Source organism: Tachypleus tridentatus, chromosome 10 (assembly GCF_004210375.1).
Source record: "Tachypleus tridentatus isolate NWPU-2018 chromosome 10, ASM421037v1, whole genome shotgun sequence".
Lineage (NCBI taxonomy): Eukaryota > Metazoa > Arthropoda > Merostomata > Xiphosura > Limulidae > Tachypleus > Tachypleus tridentatus.
Genome location: NC_134834.1, coordinates 173,123,099 through 173,144,290, shown reverse-complemented (window position 1 = coordinate 173,144,290; position 21,192 = coordinate 173,123,099). Strand labels below are relative to the sequence as shown.

General features: G+C 32.4%; 1 protein-coding gene and 1 long non-coding RNA gene across 4 annotated transcripts in view; one reads left to right on the top strand and one right to left on the bottom strand.

The window, feature by feature from the left end:
- LOC143230932 (uncharacterized) overlaps positions 1-1,924 on the top strand; it is a 54,746-nt gene extending 52,822 nt beyond the window's left edge. Inside the window, exons 4-5 of one of the 3 annotated variants that reach the window (XR_013016697.1) lie at positions 137-1,418; positions 1,452-1,924. Coding sequence is in view for 2 of the 3 variants with exons in the window: in XM_076465259.1 (XP_076321374.1) it covers positions 137-423 (287 nt within the window). In the remaining variant the exon portion in view is untranslated. Of the gene's footprint in view, positions 1-136 lie in introns of all 3 variants that reach the window. The other 2 variants (XM_076465260.1, XM_076465259.1) reach the window with 2 other exon arrangements.
- Positions 1,925-6,731: 4,807 nt separating this feature from the next.
- LOC143228262 (uncharacterized) lies at positions 6,732-20,619 on the bottom strand. The gene is made up of 2 exons (XR_013015293.1): positions 20,419-20,619; positions 6,732-7,053 (listed from the first exon to the last, which is right to left on the bottom strand). It is a non-coding gene; the product is annotated as an uncharacterized LOC143228262 (long non-coding RNA).
- Between the last annotated feature and the right edge of the window lie 573 nt (positions 20,620-21,192).

Genomic DNA, 21,192 nt, shown 5'->3' with positions numbered 1-21,192 from the left:
TTTAAAAGAATCGTTGGACTTTTGGAATAGGAGTTAAAATGTATCATAATCCATAAGAAAGAGTTCATCATCCATTTTCTAACCTGCATTTGAAACGCTTATATTTGCTTTAACCGTGTTTTGTTTGATTTTCCAGAGGGTAAAACTGTGGCCATATCGTATGAATGTAAATACAGTGAAACATCAGCCCTCATAAACCACAAGGTCGATGATCTACTCGTGGGAATTGTAAGCCAGATTCGACTGAAAGCTCGGCAGTTATCGGACATGGGTCACTTGTCACCCACCACAAGAGCAAGAAAACATAAAATTAGAGGTTATTTACATTGTCCGAGTGGACATCGAGCTAGAGGCTTGTTTAATAAACTTTTTGGAAAAGGAAATTATAAGTCAAAATCTTGTGATAATTTGCAGGTGTTATAAAACAAGTTCCACACAGAAAGTTGGATTTGATAGCAAAAAAACAAACTAAAACTCTCGAGACTAACATTTAGACAATAACATACGTGAATATTATCTGATGTTTAAAAAAGTATCTTGAAAAATAACTTAATCTTTCATTAAGAGTTCCTGTTTACTAAACACACACATGTCACAAAGTCATAGATGTGCTTACTTAAGAAAAATGACTAAGTTCTTCAAGGTTGATGTAAAATGCCTTTTTGGTGTTTGATCTGTTGTAAGCATTTATATGAACATAAATGTTTTGCTTATATTTACATTTACGCATACTAAATAATAATGAAAAAGAAAAACAATTTTAATATTTTATTTACTAATATCGAGTTAAATTACAGCTTCTGAAATAGAGGTATAATATTTACATTTGATAGAAAAAACTTTCTCAATATAACTTTCCTGTTCATAAAATTTATCTGTATAAGTAAAACATATATTCGAAACAAGAAGAACAAATTGTGTATACAACTGGGCGTCTTGTGGTCTTACCCAATATTACTTGACAGGAGATGCGTCACATTCTTTATTACCACTCATTTATCACAAGATAGATTATGGCTAATGATGAGTTAATATATACGTTTTTATAGAGCTAATTCTCCTCGTGTCTCGAGACCCTATATAAGGAAGTTAGTTAATACAAGAATAGAATCCGTAATGCTATCTCTTCTGTGAAATCTTTCATATCGAACAGCGAATATTACGGATGATAGTAACTATTGTGGTGTATGCAGAGTTAGTATATTAAATCTTAATTAATACACTGCGAATTGTTTCAAATCGTCGAATTACAGAGCGGTGAGTCCTGATTAAGACATTTTGCAGTGAGATTATATACGGTTGATTTATGTATAACAAAGAAAGAAATTTCAGTTGTATCGTAATAGTGTTTTGTGAGTGAAAAAATACCTGGTAAGCATTGATAAAAATACCCAGTTAAAGTTTATAAAATATAAATGGTAAAGCCTGGTAAAGAGTGATAAAGATACCAGGTAAACATTGATAAAACTACCTGGTAAAAAGTAATAAAATTACCTGGTAAAAGTTAATAAAAATACTTAGTAAAATTGGTGAAAATATCTGGTGAAATTGCTAATAATTAAATTTTCGTGGTGAACTGTTTTTGCTACATAATTTAGCATAATACGGTATGTTAAGGGTTGAAATGAAACTTTGTAATGAGATTTACAGAAAAAATTTTACACTGATTGAAAGGACAATTGTTATCTACTTCCAAGCTGCTGTGAACAAGATTATTTACAAACTTATTAATGTGTGTTTGTGTTTTTCTTATAGCAAAGCCACATCGAGTTATCTGCTCAGCCCACCGAGGGGAATCGAACGCCTGATTTTAGCGTTGTAAATCCGGAGACATACCGCTGTACTAGCGGGGGGCGACTTACTAATAATTATTGTATGTGCCTCGTAAACACGAGACTGTTGTTATTAAAATTGCTGTTGTTTATGGGAGACTTGTTCTATTCACATATTAAATTGTTTACATAAAAAAATCTAAGAATTCAATACAGTATTAAAAACATCTAAATCTGAGAAAAATTAAGACAAAAACCTAAAACAAAGAATTATTAATGTCCCATCGTTTATCAAAAATGCATGAAGGAAATGAATTATTTGATTATTCAGAATTTGTGTTACATAATTTTGTGTGCTTTTCCTTACATAATTATACAAGCGAAGGATAATTAAATAATATTAAAATGATCTCAGCTTTAGATAATTATTAAAGACGGCATTTTTTAATAACTACACCAATATAATATGTTTAGAATCATTGAATAGTTCATATACAGATTAATGAACGAGATATAATGGAGAAAACTTTTAACCAATTGTGCTTCATTAGGCGTGTAATGTTTAACATTTCCTTCTTTAACACTTACATCTGGTCAAATGGTTAGGAAGCTCGACTCGAATCTCCGTCACACCAAACATGTTCGCCCTTTCAGTCGTGAGGGCGTTATAATGTTACGATCAATCCCAGTATTCTCTGGTAATAGAGTAGCCCAAGACTTGGCGGTGAGTGGTAATGAATAGCTGCTATCTCTCTGGTCTTACACTTCTAAATTAGGGACGGCTTGGCAGATAGCCCTGGTGTAGCTTTGCGCGAAATTCAAAACAAACAACAATTCAAGTGTATATTGTAAATTTAAACTTTATGTTCCTTATTTATCTGACACCGACTTGCTGAAATTGTAAACTAATTCTGCCACCAAAAGCGTATTTCCATTTGAATACTAACAACATGCTAGAAACTAGAACTTGCTCTGTGTTGAAATAATCTTGATAAACGAACGTTGGCCGGAAATTCGGTAATTTTTTGTGTAATTTATTTTCAACTTTGTTATAACAGCAACGTGTTTTATTTCACTTTCAGACATGTCTTATTATGGACACAAATGAGAAAAAAACAAATATATTTGCGACTTGCGCACAATGCAAGATATTATTTCACGAGCACGATTACACAGACATGTATGTTATATTGTTACTAGTCGTAATATAATGTACATCTCTATTGTGTCGTCTTCATTTTACCAGCATGACTATACAGACATGTATGCTATATTGTTACTAGTCGTGATATAATGTAATCTCTATTGTGTCGTCTTTATTTCACCAGCATGACTATACAGACATGTATGTTATATTGTTACTAGTCGTGATATAATGTACATCTTTATTGTGTCGTCTTTATTTCACCAGCATGACTATACAGACATGTATGTTATATTGTTACTAGTTGTGATATAATATACATCTTTATTGTGTCGTCTTTATTTCACCACATGACTATACAGACATGTATGTTATATTGTTACTAGTCGTGATATAATGTACATCTCTATTGTGTCATCTTTATTTCACCAGCATGACTACACAGGCATGTATGTTATATTGTTACTAGTCGTGATATAATGTACATCTTTATTGTGTCATCTTTATTTCACCAGCATGACTACACAGACATGTATGTTATATTGTTACTAGTCGTGATATAATGTACATCTTTATTGTGTCGTCTTCATTTCACCAGCATGACTACACAGGCATGTATGTTATATTGTTAATAGTCGTGATATAATGTACATCTTTATTGTGTCGTCTTTATTTCACCAGCATGACTATACAGACATGTATGTTATATTGTTACTAGTCGTGATATAATGTACATCTTTATTGTGTCGTCTTCATTTCACCAGCATGACTACACAGGCATGTATGTTATATTGTTACTAGTCGTGATATAATGTACATCTTTATTGTGTCGTCTTTATTTCACCAGCATGACTATACAGACATGTATGTTATATTGTTACTAGTCGTGATATAATGTACATCTTTATTGTGTCGTCTTTATTTCACCAGCATGACTATACAGACATGTATGTTATATTGTTACTAGTCGTGATATAATGTACATCTTTATTGTGTCGTCTTCATTTCACCAGCATGACTACACAGACATGTATGTTATATTGTTACTAGTCGTGATATAATGTACATCTTTATTGTGTCGTCTTTATTTCACCAGCATGACTATACAGACATGTATGTTATATTGTTACTAGTCGTGATATAATGTACATCTTTATTGATTCGTCCTTATTTCACCAACACGACTGTATAGACACGCACATTATACTGTTATTGCTTCTTTGTGCCTAACACCTTTTAGAGATTTTGAAATGGATTTTTTATCGCTATCTAATCAGTTTATAAATACTAGTATTTATGTTTATCTTTGCTATAACAAATAGAATATTTTAAGAAGTCTCTTTGGGTTGAAACAAAAATATGGTTCTAGTTTATCACATGTTTTTCATAGTTTATTCACCATAGTTTTTTTTGAAATCAGTTTAGTATTCCATTGATGCTGTATTCGCGTATAATATCTAATATCATGTTAATATATAAAGATCGCCATTTTGTAGCTTCAAATCTCCTAATATTTTACTATATTATTGTGATAAAATTATAGGAGTAGTCTTGTACTTGACGTAAAAATGAGAAAATTAAAACAATTTTGTACTATATTTTTCCAAATACCTTTCTCATATCTCTGGCATAGATTCGATAAAAGCATCTATCTATATTTTTATCAGTGGTCAATGACCGTAATAAAGGAAAATTTTAAAAATAGCCTTTCACTTTTTTTATATTCTACTGACATGAGTGATCGTGACAGGGGCCAAATTAGTCCTACCGATTTCACCAATATTAGTTTATATTCGTGGTATTATTGAGCTATAACCATGGCATTATTAGGTTGTATCTATGGTATTATTTAGGTGTTCTGTGGTATTATTAAGTTATATCCCTGGAACTATGAGAATATATTCTAGGTGTTATTAAATTATACTCATTGCATTATTATATTATATCCATGGTACAATTAGGCTATATCTTTGGTATTGTTTTATCATAACTGTAGTATTATTATGTTATATCTATGATATTATTAGACTATACTCTTAGAAATACTAGGTTATGTCCATGGTTTAATTAGCCTATATCTTTGGCATTATTATGACATAACTATGACATTATTAGACATTACATTCTAAGAACTGATATGTTATTTCGATGATATTATTACCAATGTTCTATTTTATAAAATATTTCTATAAAAAATGAGGAGTTACGTTTATATGTGAAATTTGGACTAACTGGTTCATATCTTTACAATGATAAGGTTTCTATTGGACTAACTGGTTCATATCTTTACAATGATAAGGTTTCTATTGGACTAACTGGTTCATATCTTTACAATGATAAGGTTTCTATTGGACTAACTGGTTCATATCTTTATAATGATAAGATTTCTATTGGACTAACTGGTTCATATCAATATAATGATAAGGTTTCTATTGGACTAACTGGTTCATATCAATATAATGATAAGGTTTCTATTGGACTAACTGGTTCATATCTTTACAATGATAAGGTTTCTATAGTGAGATTCCATTACTGCTTTTTTGAATGTAGGAGCTTAATTAGAAAACAAAACAACAAAAACTTAAAGGTGAATTATTAAAATGTTACTACATGTAAAAAAGGCCTGGAAAAATATCTCTCGTTAAGATGATATATATAACATAAGAGTTGGTGTAGTATGATTATTACATAGCAACTGTAATATTAGATCGTAAAAATATTAATGATAGCTGTTATTTTATTATTATTTACTGTCCTTATAAGGGTTTCCAGCAAGAACAGAATGAAGTGATTTATATTTTATAATATATTGTCTTGATGAGCTAATGTTTCGAGCGGAAGTCCTCGCAAAGAATGACGCTCAACAGAAACCTGTAAAGGCCGGTAAAGAGTCATGTGATAACATATGTTATTACTCCTACTATAACGTAACATCATACCTATTACGGAATGCATCCTGTATTTATATGTAATTAAAACGTGCGCAGCTGATAAACATCCAAAGAAAACGTAGCTGTAGTTGTTACTGTTTTTCGCATTGTTGCTTTAAAATTAAATGCTATAAGAAAACTCGATTAAGAATTATTGTGTTTGGTTTACATTAAAAAACGAATTTTTTTCTAAGAAACACACTTCGCTTGACAAGTTCGCCGTAACTGTCATTGTTGTCGATGAATGCACTCCTTTCCTCTCAGTGTTTGCGAATTTCATTATTTTTACTTGTTATTGATATTACTTACAAGGATAAAGAGAAGTTTAATGTTATATTAAATAACTTAAAATATCATGATGTATTTTCCCATTTTGTGTCTTCTTCCGATATATAAAATAAAGTGATTTTTGTGCTTATTTTATTGCAAATCTCTCTTTTTCTTCATTCATTCTTCAGTTCACACCATCGAACACTCACGTAGAGTCAGAATACAAAGTATGAACATTCCACATTTTGTACATGCAAGCTTGGTGATGTTAATGGAATTCTCCCACATAAAACTGCCTCCGGTGACACGCTAGCATCCAGGTTTCGATACACGTGGTAGGTAGAGCACTGATATCTCATTGTGTAACTGTATGCTTAATTACAAACAATACAATCAACGATATACAAAATTCTACATTAATTAATCCCCTGTAAATAAATATTTTCCAATTAAAAATAATAAATACATTTTACAATTCGATTTTCAAGTAACGAATATGGAAGTATTATTTATTGTAGTTTAATCTATTTACATTGGGCCATCTATGATATAACTTACCTGATATCTACAATTAAGTGTTACTTGTTTAACTGTACTTGTCATAAGACACTAATATCAGGATTATTAAATTTCTTAACATTTATTTCTATAATCAGCCATTTAGGGTTTTTCAGGAAAAAAGATGAATGTATTTCAAACACATTATGACCATCATATCTATTTCCATCAACGACGTCTTTCGTTTTATACACAGTCCACTAGGCCGGCCAGGATACAACAAACTTAGTTGTGGTCGAAACACTATCATTCTAAGCCATTTCTTGCAACAACAGTTGTTATGGTGTGGATGCTTCTTCTAAGCTTGCGAAGCATAATTATAGTTAATTACGCTTTGTCATCTCAGAAGAGGCGTTCATACCGAAGCCAAATTGCACACCTGTAAGAGTTAATATATTATTAATAAAAATAAAGTTTCAGCATGGTTGGCAAAAACAGTCTGAACACAAATAAGTTTATTTATGAAGATATCTTTGTTATCACATAAAAAGTCATCTCTGTCACGATAAACATAAAATACTGGAAATCGATGCTTTCACGTTCGAGTTTCGGTGAAGCACCAATTTGCTGGACTGTAAATAAGGCCTTAAGTACAAGAACGTGAGTTTAAACAGAACTCTAAAGGTAATACATGACAAGTAGTGTTTAACTTTAACTACAATTTTATGCTCACTCTCAGTTTAACACACGTGCTTTTATTTTATTATTGCATCAATGGACTAAGGCTCCATGGCTAAAAAAAATAATAAAAAAAACAAAGCCATTTGACAGTTTGAAGTTAAACATACCAAAAACCACATTAACCTGCCTACCCACACCTAACATGTTAAATTGTATATTCTTCAATTTATTTCTGGTATTTTAAGAACAACTCTGTAAATCTTGATAAAGTGTTCTTGACATTTTTCTATTTCTCTCTTGGAATATCTTACACTGAGGATCCTTTGCACTTCAATATTAACTAGGAACTAATTTATGTAACAGTAGGAAAACATTAATCAGAACTTAGAGAAGGGCCCGACAGGGCCAGGTGGGTTAATAAGGCGTTCGAGTCGTAATCTGAGGGTCGCGGATTCGAATCCCCCTCGCACCAAACATGCTCGCTCTTTCAGCCGTGGGGGCGTTATAATGTGACGGTCAATCCCACTATTCGTTGGTAAAAAGAGTAGCCTCAGCGTTGGCAGTAGACGGTGATGACTAGCTGCCTTACCTCTAATCTTACACTGCTAAATTACAGATGGCTAGCGCAGATAGCTCTCGTGTAGCTTTGCGCGAAATTTAAAAACAAATAAACTCCCTTAAGAAGTTCGTGAAGTAGTTCATTGTTTACATTTTCGATTTCACTACACAAACTTTGGTTTACAAACAAGAAACGATAATAAACATTATCTCTTTTTCAATATTGACACGTTCTGTGATGATTTTTCTTGTTAAGATGTCTAATGCTGTCATCTGGTGAGCAAAATAATAATTAAACTAATTTAGAAGTTTTCGTTTTTAATAATCAATTGCAAGGTAAAACAAAACAATATTTGTTCGTCATCCCCAATCCAACCGATAATAACAAACATTTGTTATTTGTAAAATACACAACAACAGCAACACAAACAACTGAACAGCATTATATTTGTGATGTTTGGTGTTGTATTTCTTTAAATATTTGTACCTTATTGGAACAGCGGTCAGTCATTGACTTTACGATGCTGAAGTCAAGGGTTCGGTTCCGCTCAATAAACACAGCAGATAACTCAACGTAGATTTGCTATAAGAAAATAGACAAATTTTAAACTTTTATATTATGATACATTTTTTGCTACATTTTGACATTTTTCTTCGGAAATGCACACTTTTTATGCGATTTTTCAGTTTTGGCATCTCACTAAATGCCTACAGTGAAAACAAAACTGAGGCTTGTTTGTTTTTGAATTTCGTGCAAAGCTACCAAAACTCAGGTAACCATGACATATTGTGCGTGTTTTCCCCCATGAATATTATAAATTAGCTTTAATTTTCCAAAAGGTTGTAGTTTCGGAAAACTATCGAATTGTCACATATATATGAATTTCATTTGACTATTGATTAACGAGATGGCACTGTAGGCACAAACTTTCGAAACTGTGGTCTTGAGCAAGTGTAAGAACGTTATGAAGCTGTGGGACAACAGTTTCTCTTTTACGCTTCTCTTATTCTAAAATACGTTTATATCACTTGTGTTAACACGAAACTTCTAGCTACAACATTCCGCAAAATAAAGGTTAACCACATAAACAATAAAATAAATTTCAAATGAGCTTGTTTATTATTGAGATAACACATAAACAAGTTTAATATAAATAACCACATTTATGTTTTAGAATTGCGCAACCACACTATAGTTATTATTTTCAGTTGTTTTAACCAATCCAATCTTCCATATCACTCAACCTGATGGTTGCTATTTTGAATTATTTTAATGTGGGCGATGGCCCATATCTCTCATTTGACAGTTGTTACTTTGATTTCTTTTAAAGAGATCAATGTTTCATATTTTTCGCCTCATGGTTGTTATTTTGAATTGTTTCCATGTGAACAATGTTTCATGTTTCTCACTTGATGGTTGTTATTTTGAATTGTTTTAACATGAACAATGTTTCATATCTCTCACCTGATTGTTGTTATTTTGAATTGTTTTAACGTGACCAATATTCGATATTTCTCATCTGATGTTTGTTATTTGTAATTATTTTAATATGACCAGTTTTTCAAATATCTCACTGATGGTTGTTACTTTGTTTCCTTTTGACGGTACGATATTCTATATTTTCCATCTCGTGGTTCTTACTTTAAATTGTTTCAAAGTGACTAGTCTTTCATATCCCTCATCTGACGGTTCTTATTTTGAGTTAGTTTATGGGAACGAATCCTTCATATCTCTGCCCTGACGGTTGTTATTTTGTACTGTTTAACGTTACCACTGCTTCATATTTTTCACCTGATGATTGTCATTTTGATTTTTGAAACGTGACCAATATTCCATATCTCAAACCTGATGAGTAGTGGAATTTCCGAAATTAGTGTAATACGTTGATCAAAGGGTAGATTGAACTGGACCTCCCTTGAACGTATACTTCAAAATTACACAATTTTTGGAATATTTAGTTTGTTTATTATTTTCATTAAATGAGCGAACATTATTTTTTACTATATTAAGTTTTAACTTCTGCAATTTTAATCCAGGTAGGTATAATACGCGGTTGCAGTAATTCTAAATAATGTAGCATTTATATCATTTGTATGTCGAACTAAGGTATACTGTTTCGTTTCAGAATTTTCTACCGAAGTCAACAATGATATCGCAAACATTTATTAAAAACTTAATTATTAGTTTATACTGAAACTAACAAGTAAGTCTTTTCTGGTTCAAAGATGGAATCTACAAGGTCATGCTTCTAATTTTGTGTTTTGGCTTTTAAGAAAAGAAAGAAGTACGAACATTCTAAATTCTTCTAGGTATATCTAATATTTGAATTGCTTGCAGTTTATGAGAACTCATTTTATCTGAATTATAATAACTCTTATGGTTATATATTTTCAACAAAATGTTTAGTACTGATGTACTGTGTAGCCGATTTGCTCTTTGAAGGATACATTATGTACATATTTTATATATAAGTGTCTTATCACGTATAGCTCATGATTGCTCTATATATATATATTTCTAAAACAAAAATCTCGTGGTTCTTTCACATTCTTTTCTCTAAAATGTCCTTAAAATTTTAATACAGATTTGAAATATATAAAGCTGGAGTACAGTTCAAAGCGAAAAATGTTATAAAATTCATAAAAATTTAGTTTAAAATTACAAGCATTATGACTGATTCCAAAGGTATTGAAAAAAGTTAGTAAAATTTAAAGGTAATGTTACTTGAAAATACTAGTCAGTAAATTATCATACACTGAATTAATTAAAACAAATAAATAGAAAGAATAATTCCACAAAATAAAACTTCCGATCAGGTGACGTTTTATAAGAGGAAGAGAATTAATGCTAATCATTGACTTAAAAAAGTTATATCAGAGAAAGGGCTGTAAGAATGAAAGAGGTTTTCATGCAGTATGTAGTTATAAAGATTTAATTACTAATCTGCTTTACTGATCTTATAAAAGTACTAAAAACTATATGAATAGCTTAGTAAGTTATATTGGAGCTTGAGAGAGAGTAATTACTTGGTATAGGTATAAAATGCAGCGAACTTTCTGTTATATTTGAATGTATTCTTAAAGCAGCTGCTGAACTAATGATGTTTTCTTAGGCTCACAGATTAACCTACCAGTAATTGGATAGGAGCTGCAGATTAACTGGAGGTTTGCCGGAAAATATTTTACGCAATAAAATAGGAATTCTCTAAATTTCGAATGAATGCACGACAAATAAAAACTGAACATAGTGTATTCTGCAGTGAAACTATGTTTCCAGTGTTTACAAACAGCAATCAGAGAGTTTAAGGGCAAAAGTAGTTTTTTCTTCAAGTGAATTTTTCTTTGTAGTAATCATATTTTTATAGACTAAGAAAGCATACTATTATATAAAAATCATAAGAATATCATTCTTCTCAGGACACAGTTGCCACTCACGTTACTGAAATATTCTCGTTATACAACAAAGGATCTGATGTCTCTGGAGCATCAACTGAATTGCCACTAAAAAGATTGCTGTAATTTTCTACACAGTGTACTCTATACTGTAACAGTCTTTCCTTTCCCATGAAAACAATGAATGTGATACTCCAAATGAATTATCTACTTCTGTGAGTAACGAAAGCAAAAGGAATTTAATAACTCCCTTTATTGACTATCTATATGAAACATGCATGCTGAATATAAACGAAAATTTTGAAAGAAAGTGTATGGTATACTTTCATACCACGCCACTACATTCAGTTACATTCTTCATGGAACTAATTAAACTATTAAATATGTACAGAACATTTTTTTTTCCTTTTTAGATACGGCCCGGCATGGCCAAGCGTGTTAAGGCGTGCGACATCTGAGGGTCGCGGGTTCGCATCCCGGTCGCGCCAAACATGCTCGCCCTTTCAGCCGTGGGGGCGTTATAATGTGACGGTCAATCCCACTATTCGTTGGTAAAAGAGTAGCCCAAAAGTTGGCGCTGGGTGGTGATGACTAGCTGCCTTCCCTCTAGTCTTACACTGCTAAATTAGGGACGGCTATCACAGATAGCCCTCGAGTAGCTTTGTGCGAAATTCAAAAACAAACAAACTTTTTAGATACAATTACTTTATTTCTTTTAATCCTTTATATATGTTATTTTAAGAATTATTTTGCATTGTTAGCTCAAAATATGAAATTAGGAGCAATCTTAATCTCCTAATATGGCTGAATCTCATGAGATATTATTTGAATTAAGGCCGAAAATGTCGTCAAAGCTGAGAGTACCCAAGTGACAAATCGAGGTACTATAATAATGAAGGCCTATATTTGTTTAAAAGTATGGGACATGAATGAGGAAAAAAATATATGAGAAGAGTAAGGTGAGAAGTTTTCTTGCCAAAACAGAAACCCCAAAGTGGAATGACATGTGCCTATTTTATCTCCCTCCCGTTAGTTGTCCATAATTCTAATTATTACAAATAAAGACAGTATATTAATTCACCTATCTTCATTACTGGGTTAGTTTTCTAGTGCTCGTCTATGAATGTGCTTTGCTTTGATTAACAGTTTCTGATAAGCCTTTTCGTTAAGTTATTTAATGCAGTATACACTTGTCACTGATATTTGAAGTTTAAACTGTTATTGTGATAGTTTTATTGTTCTAATCTAAGTGTTACTAATATCGTTCACGCAGACTATATTATTATACTGAAAAGCTGTATGTGTGTGTGTGTTTTCAGTCATATAAGATACCTTTTATAGTTATTTCTTTTCTTTTTTCATTTTAGACGCATGATGCACGTTGACCTTGTCATAAAACTTAAGAGTTAGCGAGCTGTACACTACCATAAAACATTTTCGCCCATTACGTAGTTATGGTATAAAACTGATAGTGAATCCTAAGCATGCTAGTTTTCCTTGTGGTCAATAGTCCAAAAGTGGAAATGGTGAGAGATATCCTTAGTAAGTTTGCCACAAACAGATTTCCTGTATATGATTTATCATATAAAGTTGCTGCTGTAAACTCTAACGGAATGAGACGGTGAAGCAACTTAAGCTATTTTAATCTGTAACCTTTTATGCCGACTGTTCTTAAATATTATAGTACTAAAATATTATGGTAACTTTATTCCCTTATCAGTGAGGGAATAAAAGTAATCGCAAACTCTTACATCTATAGAATTGTAAAGGATAATGAACAGTCTTTCCTAAATTATTCCACTATTGGTATCACTAGTAAACCTAAAATTAAAACACTATTTTTTCTAGTCATCTTGAAATGTCAAAATGACGATGTCGACTTTAACTTGGTATAAATAACAGTTATAGATTTAACAGGAACTAATTTTAGTAACAGTGACGTTTTCCCCACCATAACAAAATTTCAAAAAAAAAATTAACAAACCAGATGGTAGCTAATCTGGTCGTATCAGGTAAAGTGGACTTATGATATTAATGTACTAATATATTTTAATAATATTGTTTATTATTACGAAACATTTTATTGCAAAATACTTCTATCGTTATTATATTAGTGTCAGTCAACATGGAAAACTAAACATTCGCTCTCATTTTACCCTAATATATTTTTGGAAACATCCATAAGTATCCCTATATTTAAATAAATATACATATTTATATATATATATATATTTCTGGCTAAAAAGCTTACAGTATTATCTATGTGACGAAATGCGAAATATATATATGATAATATATTTTAAAAATCTTATGTAACTTTAATTTTAATAACATTATGTAACAAAATATTTACTTTTTCTTGTTCCTGGGCAGAAAATTTTATTTCCAAATTGCTTATGCCTAAAGTAAATGGAAAAGACCTATCTTTCTCTTCAAACTTTGCTTTTGTGACCTGGGTAATGACATTTTCAAATTTACCCATTTTCCAGAACATTTCAGAGATCTTGGTCTAACAAAGTCGGATGCCGAGCTTTTGACATCTAGGCTAAAAGAGTGGGATTTGTTAGATGAAAGTGTGCAAGTCGCAAATCAGAGGAAGCGTCACCGACATTTTTCAAGTTTCTTCACTCGTCAAGATTGGCTCCGCTTCTACCGCAATGTATCCGGTCTGGCGCCTCTTGGTTGATAGCTCATCCAGAAACCTCAAAGCTGTGCTGCTCCATAACGGGAATAAGTATCCGTCTCTTCTTCTGGCTCATTTGGTGCACCTCAAAGAAGAATACAACAGCGTCAAGACCTTACTAAAAGCCTTGAAGTATGATGAGCATAGCTGGGAGGTTATTTGATACTTCAAAATGGTGTCATTCCTGATGGATCTTCAACAAGGCTTTATCAAGTTTCCCTGTTATCTTTCACTTTGGGACAGCAGGGACACTGCAGTGCATTACAACAGGAAGCACTGGCCACAACAGACTGAGTTTTCTGTTGGGAGGCACAATGTCAAGTGCAAGCTATTATTGGATCTCTAGAAGGTGTTGTTCCCACCATTGCACATAAAATTGGGTCTTATGAAACAATTTGTCACTGCTCTTAATAAGGAGTCTGCAGCCTTTAAGTACCTTCGAGACTTCTTCTCTTAGCTGTCTGAGACAAAGGTCAAAGCTGTTGTCTTCGTTGGACCACAAATAAAGAAGATCCTGGAGTGTACAGAATTCCTCAAGAAGCTAAGTAGGAAGGAAAAAAGCTTGAGGCAGCTTTGTCGCAGTGATTCAGGGCTTCTTGAACAATCACAAGATCAAAAAATTATGTGGAACTGGTTGAGGATCTGGTAAATAACTACGGCAAAATGGACTGCAAGATGTCCGTGAAAGTCCATATCCTTGACTCTCATCTTGATAAATTCAAGGAAAACATTGAAGCATACTCAGAGGAGCAAGGCGAGCACTTCCACCAAGATATACTGGACATTTAGCGCCGCTTCCAAAGAGCGTATAACGAAAATATGATTAGAGACTATATTTGGGGCTGATACGTGAAAGCGATTTACATTACAGTCGCAAATCTCGAAAACTACTCACTTCTAAACATTTTCGTTCATTTCTGTATAACTTTAGTATAAATACATGTAAATCTTGATTCATATATTGATTTATTCAGACCTTATATAAATGAAAATGTGCAAATTTGCCCGTTTTTACATAGAAAATAGGTTAATTTCTAAATTTCATTATCCATGTCACAAAAGCAAAGCTTGAAGGAAATAATGATCATTTTATGTGCTTTTAGAACATAAGCAATTAAAAAATAGCACATAGTATCAAGGAACAAAATTTGTGTTACATAGTGTAATTAGATCTGACATGTTTAATAATTAAACTCAGTTTTAGTTTATATCTGATTTTAATAGATTTTGTCACCTAAAAGTGTAGTTTGTGAATGCAGCAAAAACCACTATATGTATTGTAATTGTGCTCGTTGAGAAAAACAGGACGAAGGACTTATTTTTATTTTTGAAGTAAAATTCTTAATAAGAATTAACTCTATATGTAATTAATTGCAAATACACACACATATACAAAGATTTCTTGTATTGTGTTTTTGGACGCTTAAACCTCGTCTAAGGAATTAAGGAGAAAGGATATGGGGAAATATTGAAATTTATTATTATTTATTAATTCATTCATTCATTCACCATTAGATTCCATCAAGGAACATAGGGCCGCAATCGCTTGCGGATTCTTCAACAGGTATTTTAAGTGAGCAGGTTGTTAGCCCGCTGCACCGAGCCGTCCCTAATTTAGTAGTGTAAGACTAGAGAGAAGGCAGCTAGTCATCACCACCCACCGCCAACTCTTGAGCTACTCTTTTACCAACGAATAGTGGGATTGACCGTCACATTATAACGCCCCCACGGCTGAAAGGGCGAGCATGTTTGGCGCGATGCGGTCGCGAACCCGCGACCCTCGAATTACGAGTCGCACGCTTATTATTTATTAAACTATTTATTTATTATTAACCTACTATACAGCCAGTTTTGTACAAAAGACTAAACCTAACCAGTACATAGCTCCCACACTTGTTTTAGTGTTAATAGCAAGCTGAATAGAGCAAACGTATTTCAAACCTGTATCACCCCAATTGGCACAATCTGCAGACTTATACTGCTAGAAACCGGATTTCAATACCTGTGTAGGGCTCAAAGGGCCCTTTGTGCGACTTGTTACTTAATAACAAACCTACGGTAAATGGTTTCTGCTTTATCTTACGACAGTTTTGAATAATATTTACTACAGACGACGCGCGTTACTCAATACTCAGGCTGGTTGCTACGCAACAAAGACAGCAGTGGTCGGAAAACTATTTATATCTTAATGCCTCTGTCCAAACACACGCAATATTCACATCACTGAAGTAACTGAGTATCAAGCTTGCTATTTCAATAATTCACTCTACCAATTCAGTGCTTAACTCTAGTCTACCTCTAGTTCTAAATGGCTCAAATTGTTTCTTAAACTTTGTGGATAATTCCAGATACTGAAGCCACGCCCAATACGTTACCATCAAACTTCCTTCTTGTTAAACGAAAATACATAGTTCTGAGGTTAACAATACATGTTATAATAAAGATTTTTTTCCTCTTTACCTTTTTCACTTGTATAGTTGTTTCTTCTGTTATTTTTTTAAATACATTAACCAGTTCTTTTTCATTGTTCAGAAAAGACAGTCATGGTTCTTCGCGAAAGAGTGGTCATTAAATAGTTTGATACACGGAAATTAGGTCATGATTTCATACATGTACTCAAACTCTTATGAATAAATGAGAAGACACCTTACGTATATCTCATATTCATTTCTGATTTAAAATATCCAAATAATGTACTTAGTTGTCATTAGGACCTATAAAACCAATAACAAGCTAGACTATTAATTACAACATTTTTTTACAAAACGAACTGAAGTAAAATGTTCAAAGTTTATTGACAAGATAACATGACTACCGCCTCTTAATGGAAGACACAACACGTTATTCACAATTAGTAATGACAACAAGCTACAAGTAAAAACGGGAATTCTTTGCGATACGAAAGACTACGTTGGATTAATCACAGTTATAGGAACGATTTTCTATGTTTCTATGGATATCGTCTACAAAAGGTACTATTATGTACAGCCCTGAGAGCAAATATCACCAAGTACCACGAAAACAGAAGATGACCAACTCTACCTAAGAAAATAATCACACCTAGAAAAACAGCACCGCAGCTTATAAAGTCAGACCTTCCCATCACGACCACCATGTAAATAATTACAACCGGAATCAATTAACCCTTAACTCTCTCCTACTCATAATCTATCACGCTCTGCTCAACACAACAGTTTCCTCGTAAAAGGCTTTGGCGAAGAAAGGTGAGATCAATCCTCCACATGCTCTCTGTTTCTTCGGTTAAAATATCCATTAACGGTATCAACAGAAGTTCGCCGTGAACTGAATAAATAGGCCTTAAACAAATCACCTGTCGTACCACTACTCACATCTGTGGTGACGTGTCATAAAAATAAATGAAAATGTAAAAATGAAAGCCAAACAAACAGTTATATAGATATGTTACACCATTTTACTTCGTAGATAATAATAAAAGTTACATTCTGTTGGTTTTATACGGAATAAGGAGCGGCCCATTCTAACAACAAAAATGACAATTTCTCAAAGTTTCTGGTATAAATATAAGCAGTATAGAACTGTATTTTTATATAGAAGAAAGAATATATAAAATTTTCTTGTCAAGCTGCGTGTTAATTTTTTCCAATTTTGAACTGGTAGACTAGAAGGTATAGTAGCTAGTTAACAACACTTACCTCCAACTATTGGACTGTTACTACCTAACCAAATTGTGAACTTTGACTCTAACTCTTATAGCAGTCCAAACAAACCAAAATTTGGATCGTGATTTTGCAGCTACGGGACGCGATCCACGAACCCTCTACTTGCAGTCGAACATGCTATATTGTACGTTACTCTTGAGTCAGTACAGTTAAAATAATCTCGAATATTAGGATTAAAAAGGTTTAAGTTTCAGAGGTTTAAATGCATCTTTGTTTTTTTAAGAGATTTATTTTGTAGCTAGTTAAATCACATAGAATGGTTTACTTGATCGTAAGAAGTGTCTTAATTTCAACTTTTAAACTTACCCTTTCTCATCTGCAGTGTAACGGATTTAGCGTTATACGTTTATTTTAATGTCTGGTGTTTCAGTTTGATGCATGTGGTGTACATTGTTCGACGTGTATTGTGCAAGTGCTACTTGTTTTTTTAATATGTAAAAGACTCTTGTGAGTAAGAACAAACAATATTGTGTTACGAAAACGCTAGTGTCTTTTCGAACATTGTTGAGCATTCGAAAATCCCTCCTGAAACTATATAAACTAATGTGTCAACAAAAAGAATATATTGTTTGTCAGCTAGCTACATACAGTCAATATACTATAAGCTTCAGAAGCTATAATTGTGATTAATCGCTTATTAATAGGAAAACTACAGAACTTGATCAGGAGTATTTTATATATTTGAACATTATAAACTTCAGTAAATTAATTTCGGGCGTTAGTATTTCTACAAAGTCATTAGATATCGTCGTCAGTGAAAACTTACGGTTGTTTTAAGCGAGTTAACCATCAAGAGAAGTCTACAGATTTATCAACAAAGAATTAATTTTCACTTTTTGAACATCGATAAACAATTCAGTTCCAGACCAGGTATAAAACAGTATTGTTTGTAAATTTGTGAAATTCTTATATATAAACTCTCATTTGTAATACCTATTAGTAACAACCGTTACTATTAATTGTAGTGCTGTTTGTATATATATATATAAATATAAAATTGAGTGGAGGATCAATCTTGCTGGCAAATATCATAAATTTAATATTCATCAACATTTAATTAACTACTAAACTAAAAATTAAAATTTTCGGTTATTAGAATTCTTAATACGTAACTTACGTCACATAATAAATCGGAGACTCGTCCGGATAAATTATAATTCGTGACAACAGTAGCTTTGTGGTAAGCCTGAATGCTTATGACACTAAATATTAAGTTTTAATAATCGGAGATGAACAAAACGTGAACAGCCTTTTGTGTTTCTTTGGGTTTAACAACAAACGACTGTGCAGTGGCCCAAGGCTATTTATTTTTGGCAAACTACACTTAATTTCTTTATTCGGTTCCATACCAGTATTTTATCTCCACCAACTTGTGATTATTTAGTAGTAGACTAGTTTGCGATGCATCTCTTTAGGCTTGACTAGTGTGTTGTATTTGTTAGTTTAGTTAATGTTATGAAATATTATAAATAATGAGGAGGGGCTTAAGGTTGTGGATCTTTCCATCACTGTTTATGGTTCTTGCAAATTATTTTAATTCTTATTAAAGTTAGCTTACTTGTAAATGATCAAGTCTGATGGAAGTTCTTCGTGAGTTCCATGTCCTCAACTGAATAAAACCCAATGTTTACAAGTCATAAAAATCATTAAATGTTCCCAACTGTCACCACAAAAGGTCAACTTTTGAGTTCACTGACGAGTTCTTAGAATTATCCTAGATTTTAATTTAGAAACAACTTTAAAAAATTTAATTTGCATCCTCTCTCATCCAGAAATAGTAATTTATGATATCAGCATCAGAATTATCCCTACGTACTTCTTAATCATAGTCAACTCAACACAAAATGCATCTAGATAGAGTCACAAACTTTTATTTAGCTATTTACCAAAACAACAGAGAAATAGATTATGGGAAGGCTGTTGCTGTTATTATTGAATTTTGCACAAAGCTACGCGAGGACTTTATGTCAGCCATCCATAATTTAGAAATGACAGACTAGAAGACAGGTAATTAATAAACATCATCTACTGTCAACTCTTACACTATTTTAATCAAAGTGTGGTACTTGGCAGCCACTCTTACAATAACTACGAGGAGACAAAGTTGTTAGCTTTAAGGGACAAAAGTAAATATTTATAAGAAATTCAAGTTGTCTTTCAAAATAATTTGGGTTTATCAGACAAATACTCAGAGATTCAAATATGTTATTATTTATGTTTTATGTTATATATTTCTCTGCATTCTCTTACCTGACTTTTGATCTTTTAGAATTAAGATCCTTTTCTGGATTCTTATTTGAACTTTTAATGAAAGAAGTAGGGTGGCTCTCGAATTACCACAGTGCACGTGACTCACGATGCAATTTTGTAGACGAATGGGAATTTGTTTTTTTTAACGTTTCAATTTCGAATTTCTCTCAAGCACAATTTTCTGTTGTATAAGATAGTTAAACTTACCTTTTTTGTTATTTTAGTCTTAGAATATGATTTACTGTCCTATTAGATACATCCATGCATAAATACTTATTTCAGCCTAAAATATCGCTAACATAAATGATACCAAATTGATGAACCAATGCGTTTTAATCACCATAAGTAAGAGCAATAGATTAACTTAGCTATGTTATTCACCTGATTAATCTATGACAAATGGCCAATTTAAGAGATAACGACTCTCAAAGATCTACTGTAATTTGTTTTTCACTCATTGCATTAGTTTCTTGTTTCTCTTTTCTCTTAGTTTTTACACCGCTTCTAATTTAAGAAAACTTTGACTGACCTTAATTACCTTGAATGTTAGCATTACTGCATATTCTTAAATAGTGCTTCGCTTTGTCGGTTCCTTTTACTCACTCCAGAAGAAAGTAGGGCACTACTGATTCGACCAATAACTGAGATAATATGTCCGACCGCTTGTTTGTGTTGAAAACAGAATCACTAGGACCTGCACATCACCTACCCCATTATGTTTTAATTGCTACATCTCTAATCGGGTCGACTGGATCTGTAAAAAAGCCGAGGATATATATATTATATGAACTGAATAGCAAATAGAAAACGTTTTCTTATCATTATGAGCGTATTCAGATCCAAATGAATCATTCTTGAAGGGAACTAAAGTTAGTTGGAAACAGCCTGCAACTAATGCAAAAGTTTCTTTTACAAAACAAATCGTATTACAGTCTCCATTAGATAGTTTAGGGTCTTTACTAATCGTATTACAGTCTCCATTAAATAGTTTAGGGTCTTTACTAGCAGATGACTTTTATAGTGAAAGCATTAAGTCTTAATTATCAAACTTTGCATGAGTAAATATTATTGGCTTTATTTCGTGAAGTAGGAATCATGCAGAAGAAATTCTACCTTCAATTGTCAATTTCCTAAGTTTTAAAACCCAAGAAACAATGAAAAATATCATTTTACAGTAAATTGACATAGAAACATAAAATATTGGCGAACAGGTGCAAAAAGTTAAATTCTTAATAAATACATTTGTATGCCTGTATAGTTCTTTCACTAGACGGAAATACAGTTGTTTAAAGTAGATGTGAATGGAATATAT